At 37.7% G+C, this 25,922-nt stretch overlaps 5 protein-coding genes across 7 annotated transcripts; 3 read left to right on the top strand and 2 right to left on the bottom strand.

Moving 5' to 3' along the window:
- The first annotated feature begins 384 nt into the window (after positions 1 to 384).
- LOC110852013 lies at positions 385 to 1,842 on the top strand. Its single transcript, XM_022099968.2, has 2 exons — positions 385 to 781; positions 843 to 1,842. The coding sequence occupies exon 2, from the start codon at positions 849 to 851 to the stop codon at positions 1,773 to 1,775; it is 927 nt and encodes a 308-aa protein (XP_021955660.1). The 5' UTR covers positions 385 to 781; positions 843 to 848; the 3' UTR covers positions 1,776 to 1,842.
- A 24-nt stretch (positions 1,843 to 1,866) lies between these two features.
- LOC110852014 (protein NATD1) lies at positions 1,867 to 2,756 on the bottom strand. The gene is made up of 4 exons (XM_022099970.2): positions 2,433 to 2,756; positions 2,263 to 2,340; positions 2,148 to 2,176; positions 1,867 to 2,071 (listed from the first exon to the last, which is right to left on the bottom strand). Exons 1-4 carry the CDS (start codon positions 2,689 to 2,691, stop codon positions 1,958 to 1,960), a joined length of 480 nt encoding a protein of 159 aa, XP_021955662.1. The 5' UTR covers positions 2,692 to 2,756; the 3' UTR covers positions 1,867 to 1,957.
- Positions 2,757 to 3,006: 250 nt separating this feature from the next.
- Positions 3,007 to 5,896, bottom strand: LOC110852433 (methyl farnesoate epoxidase). The gene is made up of 11 exons (XM_022100505.2): positions 5,306 to 5,896; positions 5,093 to 5,230; positions 4,910 to 5,017; positions 4,629 to 4,849; positions 4,371 to 4,562; positions 4,142 to 4,265; positions 3,890 to 4,070; positions 3,693 to 3,807; positions 3,558 to 3,621; positions 3,397 to 3,480; positions 3,007 to 3,294 (listed from the first exon to the last, which is right to left on the bottom strand). The coding sequence occupies exons 1-11, from the start codon at positions 5,391 to 5,393 to the stop codon at positions 3,116 to 3,118; spliced, it is 1,494 nt and encodes a 497-aa protein (XP_021956197.1). The 5' UTR covers positions 5,394 to 5,896; the 3' UTR covers positions 3,007 to 3,115.
- Positions 5,897 to 9,043: 3,147 nt separating this feature from the next.
- Positions 9,044 to 21,573, top strand: LOC118436223. 2 transcript variants are annotated; one of them, XM_035853809.1, is made up of 10 exons: positions 9,044 to 9,778; positions 12,222 to 12,313; positions 13,809 to 17,820; positions 17,945 to 18,015; positions 18,268 to 18,363; positions 18,481 to 18,723; positions 18,818 to 18,929; positions 19,009 to 19,054; positions 19,122 to 19,170; positions 20,695 to 21,573. In XM_035853809.1, the coding sequence occupies exons 3-10, from the start codon at positions 14,133 to 14,135 to the stop codon at positions 21,076 to 21,078; spliced, it is 4,689 nt and encodes a 1,562-aa protein (XP_035709702.1). In that variant the 5' UTR covers positions 9,044 to 9,778; positions 12,222 to 12,313; positions 13,809 to 14,132; the 3' UTR covers positions 21,079 to 21,573. The 2 variants fall into 2 exon arrangements, with proteins under 2 accessions (XP_035709702.1, XP_035709701.1); XM_035853808.1 differs by lacking the exon at positions 12,222 to 12,313.
- A 1,739-nt stretch (positions 21,574 to 23,312) lies between these two features.
- On the top strand, positions 23,313 to 25,192 carry LOC110852532 (oxytocin-neurophysin 1). Of its 2 annotated transcripts, XM_022100634.2 has the most exons (5): positions 23,313 to 24,106; positions 24,177 to 24,214; positions 24,299 to 24,527; positions 24,613 to 24,789; positions 24,883 to 25,192. In XM_022100634.2, exons 1-5 carry the CDS (start codon positions 24,019 to 24,021, stop codon positions 24,915 to 24,917), a joined length of 567 nt encoding a protein of 188 aa, XP_021956326.1. In that variant the 5' UTR covers positions 23,313 to 24,018; the 3' UTR covers positions 24,918 to 25,192. The 2 variants fall into 2 exon arrangements, with proteins under 2 accessions (XP_021956326.1, XP_021956325.1); XM_022100633.2 differs by having other exon boundaries at positions 23,469 to 24,106; positions 24,613 to 25,192.
- The last annotated feature ends 730 nt before the right edge of the window (positions 25,193 to 25,922 follow it).

Below are 25,922 nucleotides of genomic sequence, written 5' to 3'. Positions count from 1 at the left end.
TATCGTATCAAAAACAAATATATGTACAGATAAGTATTCAAGGATATGCATTTAGAATACCGCATGAACTGAAGCACCTGTAATCAATAGCATACGACATTTGTTATCATAATTCTAAATAAATGCAGAAATGGAACAATTTTGGAATTGACAAATTAAGCAGTTTAATCAAAATGCATTTTGTTGTACGCAACATAACACAATGTTCGTTGTTAGAAGATTTACTTTTTTAACGACATACTGGAGATTAATTATTTTGTAATTAGTAAATAAATATTAGTAATGCAATCTAATTTGAAGTGACCCTGACATTCGTATACATAAATATTTACATGCATATCTTTTGCTTAGTGAGGGCTCTTATGAGGAATATGAATTAGGTGTCAAATTTCTAACCCACAGAATGGAGAAGGAAGCACATGACAAAACTAATCCATAATGACTAACGTGCAGACTTGCCGAGTTCCCGTGACCAAGTTGATGTATGGTGATTATTTAATTGCATAATACACAAAAGTGCAGATGTACGTGGTACTAAGACGACTTGTGAAACCAGAGACAGATCACAAAGCCAATAATCGAAGCTTATGTTTCACCATATTCCAAATTTTAATACACACGACGCCACGATAAGATGATAGGCTGTGTGAAATAATAGCAACAGTTGAATTTTGTAGCAAGAACAAAACATACCAAATCATTATCGGTTGTTTCGCATAAATTAAATACGGATCAAACTCAGAATCAGTTGATTAAATGTCATACAAATTCGTTGGACGTGGTAAGTTTAGTACGAATTTTGTATTATTTAAAAAATTCATATATGTCGTCTTAACTTTCAGGATAAAATGTCACAGTGCACTAATAAACTTTTGATGATTCGTCCGGTTCGGTTTGGGTTTAATCCAGAAACGGCTATTGATAATGCATTTCAACAACTTGATGATTCTGTGACCCCGAAAGATGTCCAAAAGAAGGCTTTGGAAGAATTTGACACGTTTGTAAACAAGTTGAAGGAATGTGGAGTGTCCGTTCACGTGGTTCAGGACACCTTAAATCCTCACACGCCTGACTCCATATTTCCTAATAATTGGATATCATTTCATGACGATTTCACGATTTGCATTTACCCTATGGCCGCCAAGACCCGAAGATTGGAGAGAAAGTCCTGCGTCCTGCAATACATTGAGCAGGTTTTCCAAGTCAAAACTGTGCTTGATTTATCAAGATATGAGCAGTTTGGAAAGTTTCTGGAGGGGACAGGGTCCATGGTTCTTGACCGGACCCATCGAATCGCCTATGCCAGCATTTCAGAGAGAACTGACGAAGAACTTTTTGAAAAGTTTTGCAAATTAATGGGCTTCAAGCCGGTCACATTCCATTCGGAAGATGAATTTGGAAAAGCTATTTATCACACCAACGTCATGATGTGCATTGCGGACAAGTACGCCATAGTTTGTTTGGAGGCATTAAAGGACCCCTCCGAGAGAGAAATGCTCCGTAAAGAACTGGAAGACTCGGGGAAAGTCGTCATCAGTTTAGTTTACAAACAGATGAACAATTTTGGAGGAAATATGCTTCAAGTCAAGGTCAAGGGAGGCAATAACTTGTGCGTGATGAGCACAAAAGCGTACGAATCTTTAGATTTTGAGCAAATTGCAAAAATTGAAAAATTTGACACTATTCTTCACTCGGATTTGACAACTATTGAGGCAAACGGAGGTGGTAGCGCAAGATGTATGATCGCAGAGATATTCCTACCACTAAATACATGATAATTATTTGGAGACAACACGATATTACAATTTCAATAATTTTAATAAATTCATGTATAATGTTGAATTACGAAAATTTAAGTCCATAATATTTTTTCATTTGTAATTTTCATATGATCACATATGCATACTTTTGTATTAAGTATTTTAAAAGTGTATTAGTCGGTATCATCTGCAATCAATCACACAATCAGTCTTTTGTACTCTTCTTTTGGATTCTCCTTATAAAACTTTTGTAGGTAAGAACAAGTCAGCATCATTTTGAGATTATTCTGCACAGCATAATCAAAAGCCCCCTGGAATTCACATTTGTCCATTTGTTACTTGTTATTGTCTTTATACGGAGATTTGATCATATTTTAGTTTCCTTGCCTGAGCTAGAACTTTAGCGATGCCCTTTCCTTGAAGGTTGTACAAAAAGGATTTGAAAAACATACAAATATTTATAGTACAAAAATTCGAAACAAGATTTTATGAAGCTTCGAACCTTGAAGGGGTGGAGGAACTTCAGTGTGCCACATATTTAGAATATCGCCATTTCGAACATACTCCAACTTGGCTTCATCTATACAATAAAGCATTAATTATTTAGTCGATATATTCAAAGAATTATTATTTTGCAATTTTAACTATTTGCAGTAGTTGGCACATAAGTACCTTTCGCGAGTCGAATGAAAAACTTTTTGTTTGATGGATCATGTTCTACAATCAAAGGTGGCGATTCTGTGGACATTCTTCTCGATTGTTGAGGGATGGCGATTTTAAAGAACTTTATATTTTCCAGGAATAGAGCTTGATGAGACCTCTCAATCAGACGAATTGGGCTCTTCTTACTATTACTGCTACCCGTAAAGGTCGGCTTGGGAATACTCTGTAGAACTCTGGATGATATTATTACGCGATGAAGGCTTCTCATGATTATAGATTCGTTGCAATGCAAAACTGAGTGATTTTATTATGTACATTTATAAATATTCCACCCAACTGCAAAGCCCGCTTATAGCATAACTAAACATGTTTTCCCAATCCGATTCCATGACTTTCAGAACGAAAATGCATGAGAATTTAGGCTAAGCTGTGTTAGCGTGCTTCATGACTATAGTGATTTAGTAGTGATTATATTTTAAACATATCTTTCGGTTCATATTAGCAATTATAATAGATTATCACACTTATTTTGGCACTCTCCCTGATCGTTGGAATTTATTGCGAGTGGGTTGTACTGAATATGTAAAATGAATGAACTAACAGATTTCGTATGTTTATTATTATGCACCAAAGTCAAATATTTTTTTTTACAAATTTCAAGTTTTCTTATGATTAGAATGTAAATATATAAATTATCGTTTTATGACCTTTGCTGAATATGGCGCCGGGGTTAAAGTGAAGCCGATCATTGCTGGTTTCTGAGCATCGGAATCACCATCACACTTTTGAAATGTAAAGTGTTGGAGAACAGTGGCGAAATACGTGAATAAAGTCGCACGGGCCAAAATTTCGCCAAGGCACACACGTCGTCCTATTCATTATTATTATAATTTATATACAACGAACATAGGTCAACCATTTATATCAACTTCCAAAAGAACGCTAATTTTTAAAACTACATGCACTGCACTACCTGCTCCAAATGGAATCACTCGCTGTAATTTGTTGGGGATCAACTTTTTATCTGAATCTAAGAATCTTTCTGGACGGAATTTTTCTAAAAAACAATTCGTTATTTTTGTGTAAACAAGTAAATTTTTATTTCCAAAGTTGAATTTCTAGAGAAAGTCTCACCAGGGTCTCCCCAAAAATTTTTATCCATATGGACACTGAATAAATTCATGAATCCAATTGTCCCCTATTTATGAAAATAAACCACGATTATGATACGTAATTTATAAATAAGCAGATATTAATGGTTTCCGCTACCTTTGCAATGAAATATCCGTCAACCCAGACGTCCTCGGTTGGACATCTTACCGTCATTGCAACTACATTAGATATTCTTTGAATTTCGGTTAGAACTGCTTCCGTGTATGGCATCCTAAGATATTTAGCAGTTGAATTTTCATTTTATATATTTAAACACTAATATTTTATGATTCTTTTTGGGTATTCATGCATACTCTGCCTTATCAGCAAAAGTAGGGAGTCGATTTTTTCCTACAACCAGATCAATTTCATCCTGCACCTTGGCTTGAATTTCTGGGTTCTGAAGCATGTAGTAGATACCAAACTCCAGAGTATTATTCGTCGTTTCTGCTCCAGCCTCAAATAAATCAATCGTCGTAGATATGAACTGCTCGTCTAAAATTAGGAACTTTTATCACTTTATCCAGAACATTATGAAACTAGTTACATGTAGAACCAGATGCTACCCGTGTAATAATTTGGAGTGGACCCCTTTTCTCGGTGGTGATCAATTTCCTGGAGAAAGACGTCAATGTAGTCCCTCTGGTCGTTCTTGTAAACTCCTTCTTCTCGACGACGACGCAACACGTCCTAAAATTATAATATGCGTAAATCCATATATATGCATCTTCTTTATGTACATATAAGCAAGAATATCTATGTAAAATTGGGAATTCTATTTTCTCCTCAACGAACCCTAAAATATTCTTGCAGCTCCATGTTACACTTCCGGACATGCGAGTTTCCTGTCATGTCAGAGAAAATGTGTCGAAGGAAGGGAAATGGCATTAGGATACCGCCGGCCATCGGTGTAGCTCTCGCCAGCGTGTCAACCAGGACGAGAAGTTCCTTCAATCGCTTGTCGTCCTCAGACGATGTGCTGCAAACCTAACAATCAGAAATTTAGTCAAGACGATTTATGATGGTGTCTTAATTTTAGCCGTCATTTTTTACCAAATGCCAAAGAACGTTAAGCACAGGCATCGAAAACACCTGCTTCATGGCCACAATTGAACCATTTTCTTCGCACAGACCGTCGATTTTTGCTACCAAGTCTTTCACCTCGTCTTCCAATACACTTTCCATGCTCTTTTTTCCATACCCAAAGTCTCGCAGGGTTCGAATTGTAAAACGACGCATTTCCTTCCATGTATCCCCGCTTATGAAAATTATTCCTGTGCGGAATAAGTATTAAGTGACTATGCAAATATTTGAAGAAATCCATTAATTAATACCCAAAGCTTTTCCAAAACTTCTCTCCGCAAAAAGGGAATTGAAAAATCGGTCGACCCACAGCTCATGATTCAGGAGCTTCTTTATTGTCTCGAAATCATCAAATATTACTGCAACCATATGCGAAATAAATATAACAACAATAATAATTTGTGTTCTCTTGTTTTATAAATCGATATGCGTACCTCCAGGATAGAGTCCCAACTCGATTGAAGATATTGGACCATATTTTTTGGAAATTGAGCGAAATGTTTCATATTGTGGCCTTCTTTTGTCAACCCCAAGCTGCAATATCGTACCGATAAGAGGAAGTCGTAGTGGACCTGTAATCATAGTATTCATACATACATACTTACGCTGGATGTTAAATTGCAGGCAAAATACTCGTCAAAACTTACCGGGTGGACGCTTCGATTTAAAATTGTCCGTATAAACCCACGAAATTAAAACAACTATAAATGTAAAGCAAAGAATTTCGAACATCATTTTGAATATTGGTTTTATTCTTCAGCTGCTAATAATAATAATTCTGTAAATATCAAGCAATTGTGGTATTGTCAGATGCTGTCCTCCATCACTTGTAGAATAGTGTAACATATGCAAAACTATACGCATTATATACGAGAAATAATTTGAGATTACATTAGCTGACAGTCTGATAAGCTGTAAATAAACTCCAAATAAAACCATGTGATTGATGGAACTGACTGAATTTTTTCACAGATCAAGTTAATGAGACGTGTTACTGGTGACGGTGACATGTATATTTTGCATGTATTTAATAGTGCAGCATCCTGCACTTAAAGTAATTATTACGGTCAATTGGGATCAAACTTCAAACCGGGCGAACATGTGACAATCCGAAACATACGTGTAAATATTCATTTGTAGATTCTGACATCAAAAATTAGTCATCTTGCAAATCAAACCTGAAGCTGTTTTTAATCGTGGAGGTTAGTCCTCTAAAAATGATACTTTATAAGTTCTTATGGACAATGAAACCAAGTCAAATGAGAAATTGTTGTTTAGAGTTTATAATGAAATGGTAATAAAAGTGACAAAATTTTACAACTTATTACCATCTTGAACTTGACCATTATTACATCGACCTTCAATAGGAAACATTTCTCGTAATCGTATTCCCTAGTCACGAAACTCACGAAATGAAGTAATTTTCCCCAAGCATACCATTCGTCCCACAATATAATAAGTGGAACTTCTACTGTGTACAATGTCTTCGGATAGAAACACCTGTCATCAAATTCTAACAGTTGCCAATACGATCTAGTTAAAAACATAAAATAAAAAGAATGAGAGAATTATTTGATAACATGAACCTGGAAATTGCCTAATGTGCAAAAAGTACGTATTGATGAATACATAGACATTGGCATTTGATGCTAAATAACAAAATTGTCTTTGAATCATATTCATAAGGCACATTTTATCAACCGACATGTGTGTACATATATTCCTCTTGCTTGAAATATATGTAGGTTGAAAGTGCAGGTGGTCGGATGGTTGCAATAAAATATTTGCAATTAATGTTTTTATCGATCTCTGTTAACAATTGGAAACAATTCTTTCGTATATTTTTTTAACTCTAATTGAATGGGATTACATAAGAGTGCTTCATATGATCTCCTGCAGTTAGGACGCATTGCGTTTGTCTTTCTGGCGTAATAATTTTCCCTGCAAGAAATTCGGTTCAGATGTGTGCACTTGCAATAATATTTTCATAAAGCAAAGGACACTGGTAGCAAATAAAGTAGACTACCCGCTGAATAATGCGGAAACAAGGTGAATAGATAAAGATTGCAAAAAAGTATAAAGTCATCATCTTTTGGGATTGAATCATTGTCACTGATTGTTTGCTCAGGAAAATGGCTTAACGCACGACATAACGTTAAGCATTTTGTAAGAGACAACTGGCACGTTTTACATTTTCCCCTTGACCATCACACATCGTCATCCGAGTGACCATCGGACCATGTCAGTTTTAAAGACACACCATTTTAGTAACTTATTATACGTACTTTGTACTTTGTACTCGCTATGTGTGTATTAGCAGCAGGTTGGTCTGCGTCCTATTTTATATTGATAATGTATTTGATAAGCTAAGGATAAGTGTTTGTGGAGAGTAAAGTAATAACTACAAACTTCACGTGTTAAAATGTTTGATAATGATTAACTTATTTTCTAGAGTTGTACTTACAAAATATTTCTATATATTACCCGAGCCACATTAAGTATTATTGCAAAAATAATACAAGCGACACAAATGTCACCCGGCCACAAACCAAATCCAATTGAATTCCCTCAAATTGCGCATTAGGATGGATTAACATGGTATTATTAATACAATCGTATGTACATACCTGATAGTGAAACTTTCTCGCATAATTTGTGCCATTTGACAAACAGGAGACGGCGCTTGGTGGTTGTGTAATTGTCTAAACATGAATGAATGCAACTTCGGGAACAGACTCTAATAAATTGATATATCACGCTGCACTTTATGAAGAATATTATGCTGGGTTCCCATCATGAGAAGCTTTTCTGAATCAAATAGGAAATCGGGGTAGGATTTTGAATGGTTAAGAAAGGCGCAATAGGGAATTTTATTTAGGGTTCATATTTACAGGAAAAAAAGATTTGTGTCAATAGGTCTTTGTCGACGTGTTGAAATTTAAAAATATTGTCAACATTTAAAAAAACTCTCTGGTGGTAAATTTAGGCATTTTTCGATCTTTTACTGCGAACTGCGAGTGAGACTGAGATGATCGTTTTGTCATGATTCAGTCGTAAAGTTGGAATTTATTGGCATATGTGGTGATTTATTGAATGAAAAAGAAATATTTACAACAAAAAAATACAACGGTACTCGAAAATGGAATCAAGACCAGTTGGTTAATGACGTTTAAAATTGGTACATACTTTTTTCGAGACATTTTTCTACCTGTGGTGTTATCACCTTAGCTGGTTAACTATTGTTTATGACTATTAATAGAGTCATAATGGTATTATTTTTATCACAACACTTCGAACATACATTTCGATTAAGGTGAGAACACAAATTGGTCATGACATGCCCCGGCCAGCCCAACCTGTCTGATTCTGTTAGGTAATCTAATAACCACAAACTCCTTGGGACTCTACTGTTATGGGTGAAACGTAATTGATCTTTACTCCATTAATCAGTTTAGACCTCCGTCAGAAATTCTTTAGAAACTCGCCATTACTTTATTTTCCTTCTTCCCAAATCCACCATTGCCATTCCTCAAATGTCGAAGCATTTTACTTTTTAGTGTCAGCAAAGTCAGAGAAATCTTGGTACCGCGTACAATCAGATAATTCAAAAAATGTACATTTGGTCGAAAATTATCTGGCCCGGCCTTACCAACAAAATCGTGTTAATAATAATAAAACAATGCGTGAACATGACATCAAAGCAGCAGTTTTAGCTCATTTAGTTTTTTCACTAATGATTATTTTATAGAGGGCTGGTTCATCAGAATATTGCCGACTTCATCCATACCTGCATATCCTTTGCACCAACTACGTAAAAAACTGTTTCTCCTGAGTCTCCTGAGTAAAAAAGACGAAAAATTGCACATGTGTGAAATGTTTTCATGAAATGAATGTCTCACGTTTCGTCTTTTAAATTCAACGGCTGTGATGAACTTAATCGTTTTTGTGAAACCACTTGTCGCTGCATTTGCACTGGTGGTGGAACTGTTGTCCGAATATATTCCACTAGGTTACTGTTTTACTACGACGATCCACGACTGCCAACCAAATGCAGAAAGGGGCAATTTTCAAGCATGGTCACCTCCAAATGCACAGGGTAGTAGTGTGCAAATTTGCAAAGAATTTTCCCGTCCTAAGGCAAGGTAAGCGGATATTACCATAAGGATACAAACACAAAAGCATCCAAAACGATGAAAAAGATTTACAACTTGTCGTATGTTCTGTAAATCTTGCTTAGCAATGAAATCGAATGGCATCATCATCAAGCTTTATCGTCTTTCCCTTCCTTCGTCGTTGTCGTCGTATCTCTCATTGTCAGTAAAGTTAACTAACTTAACAACTGCTTGCTTTTAGCTTGGAGTGATTCAGTCAAGGCTCAGCGCCCGTCGAAGGCATAGATAGCAGCCATTTATCCCAGCAAAGTTTGCATTTTGACTGTTTTTTTCATGCAGGCAATAAATATTTGAAGCAAATTTTATTGGTTCCCAAGTGGTCAGTTATTTTTTTCAAAACGGGATCCATTTAATCGGAGCTTAGACAGATTGACTTGAATGTGGAAGTAGAGTGGACCATACGTACGTATTATGCAGCTCAAACAATTGTGCACTGTTTGCAGTGATCAGTTCCTGTGGTTTAAAAAGCTCTCAGAGTCGTTTCAAGTACGAAAATCTGCCGTTTTTAGTCAATTTTATTTCTTCCTTTTTGTAAATTTTCCCATCAATTATTCTCATCTGTGGTTTTGTTGGTTTTGGAAATAGCCAAGAATAGGATTAACTTGAATTATCCTAGAGTTTGAGGGAGAGAGCAGGTTTGCTGTCATCTGTCCCTTAAATGCTCATTGCATGAATATTTATGAGACCTACCAAAGTGGTCCATTAAAAATTGGTTTTAGTTCTGTGCTAGCCAGCCAACTGCCAAATATTGCGCAATTTCGCGTGAGCGAGTAAGACTAATTTTCGTATATATTTCAAGTGACAAAAACAAATTTCTCCTGAAAAATTGAGTGTAAAAGAAAAAGTGACAGATTTGATAATAATAATAGTGCAGTGGTTCTTCGTCTTGTGAGTGCTGCTAAACGACGACCATTTGAGTTGTTGATTTAAGGGAACGATTACGCACAGGTACATGCCCACACATTATTGATTGATTGATTTCTCACTTTTTATTGCTCGAATCTCTTCAAACTATGCAATCCACTTACAAAATCGTTCTCACTACTTTTCCACAATTAGCGACCGTTTTCTATAATCCCATAATTTAGAAAATTCATCAAAAATCTCAAGTGGAGCGAATTAACAAAATTACTTAATCATCGAGCAAGCTTGATTTACTACGACAATTATTATTGTCAATCTTCAAATGAAATGTTCCTTCTTCCGGAACTAAATTGATGATGATTGCTCTGTACAAATTGGCTTCAAAAACGAAACGTTGACTCATGTCATCACCAGCATGGCAGCTTGACAATAGTAAAGTTTACCAGTTCACCAACCAGTGCATGCTACCCCCAGACAGTTATAATCGTGGGAATTTAGTAATAAATAGTTTTCGAGAACCAAAATCTCTTGAATCAATTCTGAATAAAAGATTCAATGCATTTCTTTACGAGGGCTGAATAAGATGACGACGGAGGATAAATGAAAATATGACGAGTAAATTGCAAACTCACTTTCTTTGCGATGATGAAACAGATTTATTCTGGATTTTATGGAACTAATCAATGTTTTTAAAATATTTTGTTCAATTTCCGCTTACATACATATACATCGGGTTACGGGTAAATCGTCGTTGGATAACTCGAAGGCGGGTAGGGTGGTAGTTGGGCAACTCGTAGTAGGGTAACTCGTGGGAGCGAAAAGTGTCGTAGTCGCTCCAACATATAGCGATGTCTCATGCCTAAAGCGTAAATGGACTAACTCAGGGAAATTTTCAAAAAGATAAAAATCCTAATTTTGCAGAATCTTGTACATAATAATTCAATTTGATTGTAAATTTTAAAGCTAAAAGACAATTCCATATTTTCGACCAAATGTTCTTCTTCGACTTGTCCTCCACATTTACTTGTCCAACAACGAGTTGCTCTTCCTTCGACTTGTCCTCTACAAAATGTCCGACGACGATTTACCACCAACCCTATACATCACCGACTATTCTACTGCAGGTTTCACCAGCTTGGGGGGATGAGTTTGGTACCAAATACGGATGGCATTACCCTTTCTGTTCCGTTTTGTTCCGACATGAAAAAGCACTAATTAAATTCCTTGGCAAGCAAATTTTGCTCCCATTGTTAGCAGTTGGTTGGTAGCAGATCGTTGTGGTCGTTAATTATCGCAGTTGAGTGATAAAATCTTTGTCAGTATTTGTCGGGCATGGTCCCACAAATCCTTATTTGTGACAGAAGGGAGGACACTTTTGGTTATCTATTTATCCATCTATCTCACAAGCCTTAAAACAATGACAAATTAATGTCTCTTGGTTTGCCCCCCCCCACTTTTCAACTAGGCATGAGGAATCATCGCATAATATTACGGTTACTGATATACAACACATGTACAGTTTCGAATCTTTTTGTTTAAAAGTTGTTTATCAGAGAGAATTTGTTGTACATATCTGCGTACACATTTTGATGAGATATGCCATACATATTTACATTCATACGACAGAGCTAGTCTCATTCGCTTTGCCGGCTTAGGAAGATTTTCACTATACATATAAAACTCATCTTATCTTAAGAACGTGCTGAGAATTAATTCAAGATAAGATTTAACACGATGGCGCGACATGATTTACATTAACGTGCATAAAGTGACAAAGGTTGTGACTTGTACGAGCTTAGCTTAGAGTTTAAAGGGATATCCGCTTGCTTTTGCAGAATTGAAAGGAAAAGCGAAATCGTCAAATTGTTCTAAAGAGGCTCACTTATTGTTGTGAGGATGAGACGGAGGTACTGGCAGTGCAATTGTGTAAAAATAAGGGAATTCTCTTAATTGTCCAAGGTTTAAACCCCTCAGCTCACGTGTGTATTTGTGCTGAGAGAGGAAGGAAGGAAGGAAGTTTTGTTAATTATTTTAATAATTGCCCATTGAATATGCGAGGTGTTACACGGGCATGGCCAGAAGAGCCTCGTCGTCATCATATTTTTCGCATGCTGACAGATTTTGAGACAGGTTAACAGTTCACTATTCCTCTGGTGACTTAATTTATTATGACTGTTATGCCATGAAATTGATGTGCTTGCGAAATTTTCCCAAGATAATTATACCTTTTAGGTCTAGCGTTGATTAAGCAAAGTTAACACGTTAGCAGGTGATGAAGGACCAAGCCGTCTTATAAACTGAACTGTTTTCATCATAACTGTTACATAAATGGGTGTAATGTGAAGATGAAATTAAAATCAATTCAGACAAAGTTATTCAATTCGAACACAAGGGAAACAAACGCTAAACGTGTGTGTGGGATTTCATTTGACTTGAGGCAGTGAATTTAATTAGGGAGTGGGAGACCATTGTTGATTGTGAATGGATGAGGAAGACCTAATAAATTTGTGCGTTTAAATATTTTCAGATTTTTTGAGACAGAACCACATGCACATATTTCTACCTAACTTTGTGCAATCCAATAATCCCTTTGATACAGGGAATGCAGTCAAAGAAAGTGTATGTTCATGACTTCCTTACTTAATGTCTGATTATTAGTTTTTGTAAATGTTGAGTAATTTTGTATATTTAGTAACACGACAAGAATGAGCAATGAAATCAATAATTGTTCAGTTGAGATATGCCAAGCATCACACGAAGATATTTATGGTATAACATGAATCAAGAAAATACATTCTCTTGTCATGAATACCATGTATTTATGGGCATGAATAGAGAGATGACAAAATTGACCATTATTCTCACTAGAAATGCTAATTGAAATATCCTTTCAATCAGTTTTTTAGCGTATCCCATCAAAGTCCGGATTAGTAAAGTACTTATTTGTACTACAAATTGCAAGCATCATAAGAATCCACTTGATGGCATTCTAAATACATACTTCATTGAGTATTTCACTTTTTACTTAGAAAATGACAGTAAATACCGACAAAAATGGATGTGAGACAGTGCAGAAGCATATAATAGAGTGGCAGCCGATATTAATAATTAAACTAATTTCAATACAACGAGAAAGAAAGTTTTATTTGAATGCAAACATTTTTTTCCCTTTTTCAACTTTGTTCCTTTGCATACCGAGCTATTTATTGGTAACAATAATAAACACAATAAGGAGCGTAGTAGTAGACACTCGTACAATAAATAAATTGTAACACTGAAAATAATGTCGCTTTTGGGTTGGAGGCGTTTGAGACGGCGATTAATAATCACCTGAGAATAAGATGCATACCTACTCGACCTCGCGTGGTGATTACTCTCGCAGACAAGAAGAACACTGCGGCGTGGCGTATCGTTCTTATTGGTAGTGGCAGATTACAAATTGTTGTTATTGTGCTATGCAAAAATGTAGGCTAGGAAGAGGATGCTGTGCGTTTTGCCTTTTCTTTCTTGTTATTATTAATACGTTAACGACGGGAGGAAGAAGCTCCACTTGATTCAAGAACAGGAGCAGTTACGAGAACTACATGTTCAACAATCACCTCCAACAATCAGCAATGTCATCCCAGCGATAAAATCGAGTCTCTTATTATTCCCATTATTGTAACACAATGGTGCACAAAAAGAACGTGGCTAAATACCACACTGTTCATTACGAGAGACATCGCAACAATACTGTACAAATCTCCGACGGATAAATGGGACTGACTGACTGACTGAGGAGTGAAGTGTTTTATCAACTTTTATCTCTCCGAACGTCTTTCATTGTGGGTGACAATGAAAACAAAATGAAGAGTGGGAACTTTATGCTGCACTGGATTAAAATTCAATGCAAATTTGTATCCTCTTCAAGAGATTTATCTTCATCCTTCATTCGCCATTTGAATCGTCGTATTCTATGCTAATTAAGTTTGAAAATGACACGAATGGAAAGGAATTTTCATGCTGCAGCTATTTCTATTTTTGTCTTTCAACATCATTACTTGAAATAAAAATAAAATATTTTTCTAGAGATGCTAAAAATGAAGAGTAACATTGTTATGGTTTGAATTTGTAGGGTGAGATACTGCCAATACAGTAATATGAGGTGAAAGAAGAGTTGAATTTCACTCTCAATTTGTAAGGACGGATGCAGCAGCAGCAGGCGTGGTGATGTTATTTGTGAAATACACATTCCTTTGTACGAAGTAAACTTCAAATCGAAAGGGCATCGGAAAAAATCCTTCAGAGAGAAATAAAAACTGGTCAAATAATGGCAGAGATCATTATTTTCGTACAGATCGTTTTTCTCAAATTTCACCAAGTTCTTCCATTTAACTCGTGGCAATAAAAAAATAACGAATGTTGAACAAAATCATCAGTCGTTGTGGACGAATAGGAAATGTATACCCGAAAAATAAAGCTGATGACAGGAAAAAAGAAGAGCAAATCTACAGCTCAACCAATCTCCAATTGGGGGCCAAGGATTGCATTGGCCGAAAAGGAGAAAGCAATCTCAAGTTTGCCAGAGACCAAGTATTGCGACGGAAGCGATGGGGGTGGAGGTGGTGCGGACAAGAGTGACATTTTGGTGACAGCAAGTAGAAAACAAAATTCATACTGCATCAGTAACAACCTTCAACAGAGAAATAGTCATAATAGAACAAATAATGCTCCACATCCTCCTCCACAGAATGGTAGGCTCAATTACAAAAAGGTGTCCATGTCATCATCTTCCAGTCACACTACGGGCTCATCCGGCAATAATTACATTTACAACTACGCAAGGAAGTCCAGCAGCGGGGGAAGTTCGCAAAAGTCGTTTTTTCTTGCTCATCATTCCCAACCTACGCCATCCTCCAGATCCAGTCAGAGAAGTTCGAGTAATAAGACGAGCTATGGGTCCACTTCGTACCTGTTGGGTGGATCCCATAATTCTGGGTCTCACATGACCCTTTCTACACTTTCCACCGTTGGTGAAACTCTGAGTCAACCACTAACCCTGTTGATTCCACCAATTACCTCGGACAGATTTGCGGAGCGAGAAGGCGATTTTGAGGGTGACGATGGAGGTTACAATGTGATGATGGAGCGAGACCAGGATTCCTTCCCAAGTACGAAAACCTACTGCAGCAGTCCAGAGGAGGAAGTAGAAAGCAGTGAAAATGATGAACGCAGTAATAATATGAAAAAGCAACAGCATAAACCCAAACCTTTGCCAACTAGTAGAAAGGATAAAATGACTAAAAATGATGACGTTGGCAATGTTACGGTTCACGGGAAGCTTGTCGGAGGGAGTAGAAACCCACCTCCGGCCAAATCGGAACAGATTTTTGCAAATCCAGCAATAAATCTTGGAATTTTAAAGTTATCGACGACCACACCCCTCATCCATCATCAGCAGTATCACCGACAGCAACAGTATCAGGTGATGCATGATGAAGAGTATGACACACATTGTGATGCTGAGGAGCTTGGGTTATTCAAGAATGACAAAGGATTGAATAATATGAGACATGGTCCAATTGAAAATAACGATCGTGAGGGTGAGCACAAATATACTCGCTCTGAAGCATCTAAAGTGTCAAATGATACAGAATCTGCAATTTATGATTTGAGAAACATTTGTGGCAATCCAAAGAACAAAAACAACAGCATCGGATCAACGATATCGTCTTTAGCAAAGTTAACAATGGTCTACGTTCCGATGGAGTCACTCCCAAGAAGTAAATCCGCAGCTGTGCTGAACGCGTCGTTAGAATTCGATCCTGATTTATCCAAATTGGTGGAGGAGTCACAAGAGGAACGTGAAATGATAGCAGAGGGGGAAATGAATTTCCCCACAGCTGGGGACAAAGGTGATCCAGACAATGACAGTCTGCTGGAGAGCTTTGATTCCGTCATGTTCAATGATGGAAGACACAGGGACGATGGGGGGAAGGCACACCTTCAGCCAATTTCTAGTCCTTCCTCCCTCAGTTCGGGGAGCAGCAGTTGCAACAGCAGCAGTGAAGTCACTACTCCCACTCAACCCCAGTCTCCAAATGTGACAATTACGAGTATTAATAAAAGTGAAACAATTTCAACTCAAATCACACAAAGTCATGACACAGCGACGAATTGCGTAACAATTGCTTCAAGAAATGGTCAAATGAGACAAGCCAAAAGCTCCATTGTAATCCCACCGCCACTGCCACCCAAGAATCCATCCATGATCAAACTGAAATCAAAACTGAAATTCAATGATAAAATGTTTGCCAACATTGCAAAAAGAAACAACAGTTTGATGCGACCATCACAGTCGTTTCCCTCACCACCCTCGGCGTCTCAGCGAGAGATGAGTATTCGTACAGCCGTGGAAAACCTTGAAAACATAATTCGACCACAGTCCACGTCCCCAAAACCATCTGAATCAGCCAGCGGTGCAAACAAAGACCACCAAAAGTTAATGAAACCACCGCAAAAGGCCAACAAAAGAGTCACGTTAACCTTGCCAAATGAATGCCTGTCCAAAGACGAACAAGCAGAGCTGTTGTTACTAAATAATCTAATAAGAACTGATACGGACACTGAAATCGACGCTTACTCAAGCACATTTCTTACTTGTGGCCACGTCCTCAAGGAAGATGATTACTCGACACTATCCTCAACTCACTCTCCTCCAATTATATCGACCGTTGCTGCTGCTGGGGAAAACATGCATGATTTTCGCGACCACCACGAGTCCTTTCCATCTTCCTCGTCCGAAATATCCCCCACACTTACGAATAACCCTGGCAGCAGTGGCAGCAGTGGGGGAGAGGAGACTTTCAATAGCCCAAGTATGGAGAAGGAGAAAAATAGATCAGTTTTACAGCAGTTGAGAGAACTGTCGATTCTTATCGGTGGTGGTGGACCAGGGTCTGGCCGTTCCGAGAATGATAAATTGTTCAGCCAACTTCGTGACCAAAAAGAAAGTTTGTCTACAGGGCGACCAGAGAATAAGACAACTGTCGTCGTCAAAAGTTTCCGACTCCATGAAGACGATTCTACGAGAAAACTGTCGGATGCGACGGATAACTCTGCAGATTCTGGAAAAGGTTCTGGAACTGGGTCTGGATCTACATCGGTCTCAATTTCAGGATCATCTCCATTACAATCCAGTCCGGATTCTCTTCAGATGGATTCCGTTAATCAGCAACAACAGCAACTGGACTGTCATGGAGTTTCGTCTCCTTGTGTATTCCGCTCTGATTGCAATGAATGCCTAATGTTCAATAAACCAAGGAAAGGGTTTCAAAAGCCAAATAACTCTGTTGAAATTTGTGGCAAGTCTGAACCTTTAACCGGGTCAAATAAATCTTTAAAGAAACAGTCTGCAGGAGTAAGTAAAAAATCAGCGCCATCAAAGCTAATCTTGCGTAGAAAGTCGAGCAGGTGTTCAAAATCATCTTCGTCGAAAGCCAGCAGCAATAAACCGAGTAGGAAAAAGTCAAAGAATCTCATTTTAGAGTATTGTGAGTGCAGCAGTTGTAATTTTGGAAAGCACAACGATCGTCACCCACCATTGCCACCACTGCCAACGCTAAACTCTTTAATTTCTACGTCATCCGAGAAAAGTGGTGAAAGCGTTCGAAAGGTCTCCACGACCAGTTCATCCTCGGGACATTCCTCTTCCGTGAAATTGAGCAGAAGCGTCGCATTTCGCACTTCATCCCGACTCAATCCCAGAAACAGCAGTAAATGTTCTCCCATTATTTCCAATAGTGAATGCAGCAATGGATTGTTCACTATCGCGGAAGAAGAAAATGCGTCGATGGACTCCAAGCTGCGAAACAAGAGCTACAATGAAAATTTGAGGAGAAACGCGCATGCAAATCATTCCTCCGAGGCTGGGGGCGACATTGACGTGTTGACAAATGGGAGCCCCCACTGGCACCCCGATTGTTGGCTTGCCGCGGATCCACTTCTTTCTGGTTGGAGCGACCTAGAATCGCTCTACTCCCTGAACGCCAAGAATGAGAATCCGCTGAGCATAAACGGCGAGTGTTGGACATGTTGGACAGAAATTTCAGAAATTAAACGAAACAGCGAGAATCCAAATGGGACAGGTTAATAAATCAGTTTTTATACTTTTAAACAAATTTCACCGGATTGATGGGCAGGAACAAGAAGACTCAATTTGGTAACTCTTAAATGAAAAATGAATTACAGTATTATTTCTTCTAATTCTAGTGGATCGCACAAAACGCATGTTCATTTGGCTCAATAAGCGCCACAAGGAGTTTCAAGCGCCGTGGTGGGAGGTATTAAAAATAAAGCATTGTTTTCTACCAAGAATGAATGACGATTATGACGGCAAGACGACTGCGAGTACAAATGTGTGAGGAAAGTGAGAGAGCTAATATGTACAACCTCGCAAGGTGTATGTACATACATGTAATGTGTACATATGAAAATGAATGCATATTAATATTGAGGCTTCTACTCTGCTGCTCCCTTATTGTTGTGATTTTGATGTTCATTTTCTAAATTCACTTTCGCTGTCTATTCTGCAGGCCAAGAAGCAGGCCTCTATTCGCTGGGTAATGACAAAAGCACTGATTCATGTGCCTAAAGAGTATTTAATTGATCCATTCAAGGAATCCAAAAAGGTTTGAATATACATATTTTCTGTATTATGCAAATGTACCCACTCCATCAATGGCAGCCACACCTAATGATATTCTCGGAATATTTTGTCTTTTCTTTTTGTCGCAACTCATACGCAGTCGAAGCCCATCAAATACCGTCTTCGGGATGAGGTGATTAAGGGACTAGTGAGTGGAAAGTTGTACAGTTTTGCATTGGCAAATTTGTACAATGAAACGTTAGGAGCGACAAATGGAGATCCAGGTCATGGACTTTGTCTCTGGGAAATCATCAAAATCCTGTCTCGCCGTGGCGTCTATGTTGCACAACCGTCCGACATGAAACTCACTGAGGGGACCTTGAGACAGAAACCAATCAAAATTGTAAGAACCTCTTCAAATGCAGACATTTTTTGTGAAATTGACAGTTTGATCGAAAAAGTGTGCAAGTAATACATGAAAGTAACTTAATCACCAGGCTGCTCACATTGCCCTCATTGAAGCAATAATGTGTCTCTACTCGAAAGAGATTCTTGCCAGAGAACGCATCATCGCGACGCTCTTCACCTTTGGGTGCACTGTCAAATCAGGTGAAACTCGTGTTTGTGTCAAATTTATGTGTGGACACATGAATCTCGAATGGGGCTAATTCCCTTGATTGCTTTACAGAAACGACGTCACCTGAAAAGCTGGTCATTGCTTGGATTAACGCAAGGTAAGGATTTCACTTATTCGACAAATATGTATGTACTAATGATCCATGTGTACGCAATACTTCGTAGCGTAATGACACTCAAGAGCTACATCATGAGCAGTCGGAACCATCAACTGGTGAGCGTTATCTCCTTTTTTAATTTAATTTAATTTAATTAATATACATTTCAGAAAAAATTTTAATGAAACGACATGCTTGGCACGATTTGGGGTGTGAACTAGTCAAAATCAATTTTTTGATGGTGTGCATATATGTAAATATGTACGAGATAATGCTTTCGTTGAAGAGTTAACATTTCAATTCGCATAATTGTGTCCATATTTATGTGGTCATTTGAGGTGCTATACTTGTTGACCATGTAATTGAATTGTACAAATTGTCAGACAGACATGTGTGCAGACAGTGAATATTTCAATATTCTTATGTAATTTCTTATTCTATAAGAAAATGAAAAAATTTATCCTCATCTGTCCAAACTGAATGGTGACAAAATTGTCCAAAACAGTGTAAAAGACGCAGAGAAACCGAGTGGAACATAAACATTTGAAAAAAGATGGACCCATTGTAAATAATAAGTATAAAAAACTGTTTACACTTCCAAATCATCTAACCGTCATTCATTTCCTCTCATTGCAAAGGAATAAAATGGGAGAATTTTGTAATATTTTCCTTAAATAAACTTAGCACCAAGTAATAGCTCACATGAATAAGTTGTTCCTTCATTCATTGGAAATTTGAATCCTGAATTAGCACTAAAACATCGTGTCCCAATTTGTAAAGTTGTTGCAATGAAGCCATGCACCATATGAATCCCTATCCAAATAAATTCAGAGACAATGAGGCGAGGCCTTTGCCACGGCTCCTCCATGACGTTTGCTACGCCACGCACTCATCATGATAAATCTCAACTTCAAGTTAAATCTTGCCATTAATTTGGATGTCTATATCACAACAATTTATCAGGCGATGAAGATTGAGAAGGTTTAGTGCCATTTGGTCCGCTAATTTCATTACACTTCACCAATATTCAAATTGGGGTAATCAACGGATCCTTTGGGAATATTTTTGACATTCCGTTGTTCACACAATACCATTTTTCTGCTGTATCATTGAGCCTTGGGAATTTTACTTGCATATTATTCAACTACCTCCTTCTCCCTTATGAGGTGCATATATTGTATACGCCGCTCAACGGCAATTACCCACAATTGGTAATTGTTGTTGGTGGTGGTGGTGTAATAATAGATTAAGAGTACATGAAAAATCCTTGTTTGCACACACTGACAAATTCATGTTTTGTATTTGTGGTTAGGTTTAATACTTGGCTTGAACAACGTCATAAAGTTGGGACTAATTAGTGGTTATTAATTATTCTTAATTTCATGAGATTACAATTTATCGTATGACCTTAACTAATTTTGCATTATTTGGAAGGCTATTACATAACGTAATATAATGCAAATAAACCTTAGCCATTTAATCATTGTTTTTGATGGAATATTTGTAAAATGAATCCAGGGTTGACTTTAATATTGGCATTTATGTATTACAATTTATGCATATTATGCTTATCTATATTTTACTCTGTCCTCATGTTATAGCAATTAATAATTAACAATTATTCTGTGTACGTTTTATAGTCTCCAGAAAAGCAGAGCCGATGGTTGCAAGTCCCCAAAGTCGGGGAAATCCGCGACCTTTGCGACGGGATTGGGATTTGCTCCCTGTTTGCCATTTATTGTTCCAATGACCTGACTCCAATGGAAATCTCGGTGCCTGAACTTGGGGAGACGCTGACCATTTACGACTCAATCAGCAACCACACCCTCGTCCAGAAGCTGTGCGAGGATCTCTTCCCAGAAACGATTTATCACCTCTGTGTCACAGACTTTCTCTACATTCACGGCTACATGAAGCAGAATATTCTCTGCTTCTTGGTCGACCTCTTCATCCACCTCGAGGTCAACCCCATCGTGAGAGTGAATCGGCTTACCCACGTCCCCATTAGGGTCGACCTCGCTTAATCTGAAGTTTGCCAAATAGAAACTGCTGCGTTACTTAACAGTTTGTAATACTTAATAATGTCGCCTTAATCAAATTCAAGCCACCTGCTTACCCACAGCTGAAGTAAATAAGCAAGAGTCACGAGGAAATATGTATTTAGTAGAGTATATAAGACTTGATCTTCTTTAATTTTTTGATGCCATTGTAGATTTTAATCTTGTAAAATTTCATTAGAAAAAGTTAAAGAGTGAGAAAATGATTTTTTTTGCATTATTTTGAAACACCGAAGGAGTGACCACTTTCTCATCTCGTGTATTAAAGACACGCGATGTGTGCTCGAATCATAACGAATCGAAGGCAGTGGAAAAGGATAGCATCTTGTTGTTTCGTGTTTCGCTTTTAATGTCTAATTAGTGAATCTTGTAAAATGGACGTGGTAATCATAAGCTGTATTCCGTGTCAGAGAAATCCTATCCGAATGCAAATAAATCAAAACTGCGGCCTTCTTTAATGAACCTGTCCTACATTTATTTGTCACATGTGTACGAATTCACTCACATTGCGTTGAAGTACATCTGTATTTGAGCTTGAATATTTTACTTGATTGTTCAGTTGAATGACTGTGACGGTGACATGTCCGCCCATTTGGACTTTTGTTTTTGCGAGGCTGTCCCATTGCCTCGGTTATGAATTCCTCTCATCCGAAGCTATGTATGGAAGAAGGGGGACATTGTCAATGTCAAGAAAAACAAATGGCAATCTTCATTTTCATTCCTACTAGTCAGATGAGCACTGCATAAAAGATCTTGTCTAGTTTTCTCTTATTTTTCTGGCAGGTGTATTGACTAGCTCGCTAATCTACATATAATCACACAATATTAAAATTTGCACGCTAAAAGACAAGTGTAAAATGCAACTTTAATGCTTAAGATGGCATTAACTCTATATATACATTTCTATTGCAATTTAAAACCTGCAACCTTACCAAAATTTATAAAGATCTATATGGCTTATGCAGTATCAAATACATAATATTCACAGTCAACAACAAGTCAACTCATCCGAAACCCAGACACGGATTAACCCAAAACTTTTTGTGCATTAGCAGGGCCATCACATTTCGCTGAAAATGCAAAGATCATGTACAATATTCTCATTGACTCGCGCAAGCAAAGGGTTGAATGCTGAGGGGGATTTATGTAAGAAAGAAGAAGCTTCAAAAACTTTAACAATGCAGAGGCGTACATCTGTATCCGTGGGCAAGAAGTGGGCACACGGGGATTCGGTGATTTACCGGACTTGGTTGTGCATAAGACCAGCAGAAGCATAACTTTATTCATTGAGGATTAAGTCGACCTTTGGTAATACGTCATCCACAACTTACGCATACCTAGATGCAAAAGTAGCTCAGCGGCTGTTGACTCGATTGTATTTTTGGCAAAAGCCAAATCATTCACAATTCGCACGTTTTGTTATTTTTCAACCCAAATTCCACCACTCACTAGTGAGATTGAACTAGCGAGATCAAGGGAAAAAATCAGGTCTGAATGTCAAAGTATTTATTTCAATGAATTTGTCACAGTTGGCAAAGTTTATTGGAAAGGATTGTCTAATACTTCACAAATGAAAATGAAATAGAGGTCACTAAAACAGAAATTGAATACTCATTACAATAAAAAGATGTCTAATTATAATGACCACAAAAATCAAGATACCATTAACAAGCTATACACACGACTAGTGAAAGTTGTCCATGCAGCAGTATACATATTTATTTAGCAGTTGGGTATAATTTGTGTAATGTGTATGCAATGATAATAAGAAAAGAATGGTTATATGTAAAACTATCTATGCAAAGACTTAAAAAAATTAGTTTAGTTTGGGCAGTGTGGTATCTACAAATACACAAATAGAATACATATGTCCACTCGTTGGGTCAGTAAAGTCAAAATTGACTTCATTGATGAAGTAAAAGCAAGGAAAATGTGTGAAACTTAACGCATCCTAATAAAATATAAGAATAATGAGAATATAATACTGACCTTATTTATTCATACATAAGCATTTGTGCAAAATCATTGCTCAACACGGCAGCATTATTCCCTTGTTAAATTACCATAATCAAAATTTCGTTTCATATTACACAAATTTGGATCATTCCACGTGAAGGATCATCAATTTGTAAGATCCATGCCGGGTGCCATTAAGGAGACATTTGCATAACCACTACACAACAGGTGGGTGATAACTTGAGAATCGTTGGTGGGTGTTGATCCTGATTGGACTGAACACGAATATAACGATGATAACATCGTTTCCCAGTATTTTGAGACACAGTATAGCATAACCAATTTAGAGTTTTTTTAGAAGTGGCGTGGGCTTCCTTGATCATTCGCACAAGGCGCAATTCTTGTTGGCAACTTGCGGAGCGTCATCGTCGTGTACTTTTACATACGTGCTTTCATACGATGGAGATACGAGAAGCAAGACATCAAGGGAATTCGCTCGTGCATTATTTCGGGGGAAGAAAAATTTGACACCTTTATCTCACCTCAACCCTTGAGATCTGAGCAAGTATCCGAGAGGAGTCAGAGCAGATATCGATGTCACGTATCATCATCCTGTCTTGGCTTTGATCATAAAAGATGAACCACATCCTCTGCCAGTGGTGCCATGCCGTCTCAAATTTAGCCAGGATAAAAGATGGAAGGTGGATAGTCTCAGTTCTTTATAAGACGCTGGACCACTTACACTTCATCCAGGGAGGTCCACTTTGGCGTCCAACCAACTCTACGCATTTTCTGTGCACGCTTCGTTTAGATTCTTCAATAATTTAAAAACTAAGATGAATTAATATTTACTAACCACGAATTTACATACATTTGAACGACATATTTACATATAAAATAAATTGCCCATAGGAAAAATATTGAAACAAAGTATAGATAGAAAGTCTCAAAATGAAAACGTCTTTACTTTTTGCTTTTGGAATTGTAATGGTCGAGTCCCTTCTAGTTTCTGGCTGTTTCATCACCAACTGTCCTCCAGGTAAGAAACTGTCGCTAATGAGGGTAAAGGAACAAGCAATTAAAAAATCTCACATTGCCCACATTACCAGGTGGTAAGCGATCTGGAGCAGACACCAAAATAAGACAGGTATATAAATATCATAGCTTATTTACTGATAATCATGATGATTTTCAAATACTATTTTACTGGTAAATTAAATTGAAACTGCAGTGCGAGCAATGTGGACCTCCAGGAATGAACGGTCTCTGTTATGGACCACACATTTGTTGTTCCTCGGAACTTGGCTGCTTGTTTGGGACAAGTGAGACGCTGACTTGTTTCCAAGAAAATCTCATGTACAACACCCCATGCCAAAATCCAGGGGAATCATGTTCAGGAAACGATGCCACCAATCCCATCAATGGACAATGTGCTACTCTGGGTGTTTGCTGTTCTTCAGGTGAAATTGAGCAAAAATTATGAGAAAGTCTCACATTCCCCAACATCGTCTCATGATGTTAACCCATCACATCTTTCCTTCATAGACACCTGTACGATTGATGACAATTGTCACAAAAAAGACGAGCAGCAAAACGTAAGTGGGCACAGCAGATCAACTGTAGCGATGGACGGGTCGCATACTAAAGAACACGCCACAACCATGTTCCAAAATCCTTTGGATCGGTGGATTCCACGTCGTTTCGGACTTGGTCGTCCAACAGGTCAGAGAAAACATGTTCGAATTGGTGTCAAACCAGATGCCCAAATCTTGGCACCTGAAAACTCTTTGATGGATCGACTCGTCATTTTTCCAGACACTTCTGGTCGTATTTCTAGTGATGAATACTAACGATCACGCATAATGGCAACGTTTGGGACAACGAGTTTTCAAAACTTTTGGTTTGGGCTGGGTCAAAAGTTTTGAGGACTTGTTGCAACCTCAATTCCAGAATTTCCATCCAACATTTCCACCAACAACATTCCAATGCATGATGATTTGAATAGAAAAGTAGGAATAATGACTTATTTAAATTTATTTAAGTACTTATTATTAGATTTATCAAACAATATTATTGTGCAATTTCAAACGCTCTAATAAAATGTTAGATTTGCTGTGTATATCTACATATTTTCATTAATTTATGCAACTTTATTGGGGCAAATTCATCATGCAGCATATTTTGAATGAAATCCTTGGAATTTTTTAGTGATCTCATTTTAAAAGTCGGAATATGTACCATATATGAATCAGACAGTAGACACACGCAGTTCACAAGGATGTAGCACAAAAAGTGTGTGGCCACATTATGATATCCACCTGTTTGCTAAACCAATTTCAGGACTGGTGTGAATCACGATTTTAAAGTCATCTTTCATTTTTATCGTAACTTGAAAGAAGCACAAATTACAACAAAATGCGGCACATTCTTTCATATGAAGTAGCAAATCGTCGGTCTGTATATAAATTAACTAACGATATGTATGTTTGCGGGACAACCTTGACATTGCTACACAGACGCAGCGCTGACCATTGTGAATTAAACATGACGAAACGTTTCCTACATAAGAAGTGAGATTGAAGAAGAAGGCCTCATATTTATTTATTTCTCACGTCAAATAATCAAAATGAAATTGGATCAACCAGCACTTTTTTTGCAGATTGACATACTTTGCAGCATTCAAAATTCCGTAATTAACCATCACCCACCGTTGACCGGTTGTCCTCATAAGAATAATTGACAGGTGTACGTACCTACGACAGCTGCCAGCAGCAAACCGAGTTTTAATCACCAGATTGTTTATTTAATTATTCTGCATTTATGCCTCCCTTTGTTCCCTGTTAATATGTGATAAA

This window comes from Folsomia candida, unplaced genomic scaffold, assembly GCF_002217175.1.
Source record: "Folsomia candida strain VU population unplaced genomic scaffold, ASM221717v1 Fcan01_Sc007, whole genome shotgun sequence".
Taxonomy (NCBI): Eukaryota; Metazoa; Arthropoda; class Collembola; order Entomobryomorpha; family Isotomidae; genus Folsomia; species Folsomia candida.
This window is presented reverse-complemented; position numbering and strand designations above follow the sequence as displayed.

Bases quoted from the DNA above. Each gene is read 5' to 3' on its own strand.
- LOC110852013 (XM_022099968.2), top strand. From the start codon at position 849: ATGTCACAGTGCACTAATAAACTTTTGATGATTCGTCCGGTTCGGTTT.
- LOC110852014 (XM_022099970.2), bottom strand. From the start codon at position 2,691: ATGAGAAGCCTTCATCGCGTAATAATATCATCCAGAGTTCTACAGAGT. The intron at 2,341-2,432 runs GTACTTATGTGC...TTTATTGTATAG, and splicing joins TTTCATTCGACTCGCGAAAG to ATGAAGCCAAGTTGGAGTAT. The intron at 2,072-2,147 runs GCAAGGAAACTA...TGTGAATTCCAG, and splicing joins TCGCTAAAGTTCTAGCTCAG to GGGGCTTTTGATTATGCTGT.
- LOC110852433 (XM_022100505.2), bottom strand. From the start codon at position 5,393: ATGATGTTCGAAATTCTTTGCTTTACATTTATAGTTGTTTTAATTTCG. The intron at 4,850-4,909 runs GTATTAATTAAT...TATTCCGCACAG, and splicing joins AAGTTTTGGAAAAGCTTTGG to GAATAATTTTCATAAGCGGG. The intron at 4,071-4,141 runs GTAGCATCTGGT...TCCTAATTTTAG, and splicing joins CACTCCAAATTATTACACGG to ACGAGCAGTTCATATCTACG.
- LOC118436223 (XM_035853808.1), top strand. From the start codon at position 14,133: ATGTATACCCGAAAAATAAAGCTGATGACAGGAAAAAAGAAGAGCAAA. The intron at 18,930-19,008 runs GTGAAACTCGTG...ATTGCTTTACAG, and splicing joins TGGGTGCACTGTCAAATCAG to AAACGACGTCACCTGAAAAG. The intron at 19,055-19,121 runs GTAAGGATTTCA...AATACTTCGTAG, and splicing joins ATTGCTTGGATTAACGCAAG to CGTAATGACACTCAAGAGCT.
- LOC110852532 (XM_022100633.2), top strand. From the start codon at position 24,019: ATGAAAACGTCTTTACTTTTTGCTTTTGGAATTGTAATGGTCGAGTCC. The intron at 24,107-24,176 runs GTAAGAAACTGT...CCACATTACCAG, and splicing joins CATCACCAACTGTCCTCCAG to GTGGTAAGCGATCTGGAGCA. The intron at 24,528-24,612 runs GTGAAATTGAGC...TTTCCTTCATAG, and splicing joins GGGTGTTTGCTGTTCTTCAG to ACACCTGTACGATTGATGAC.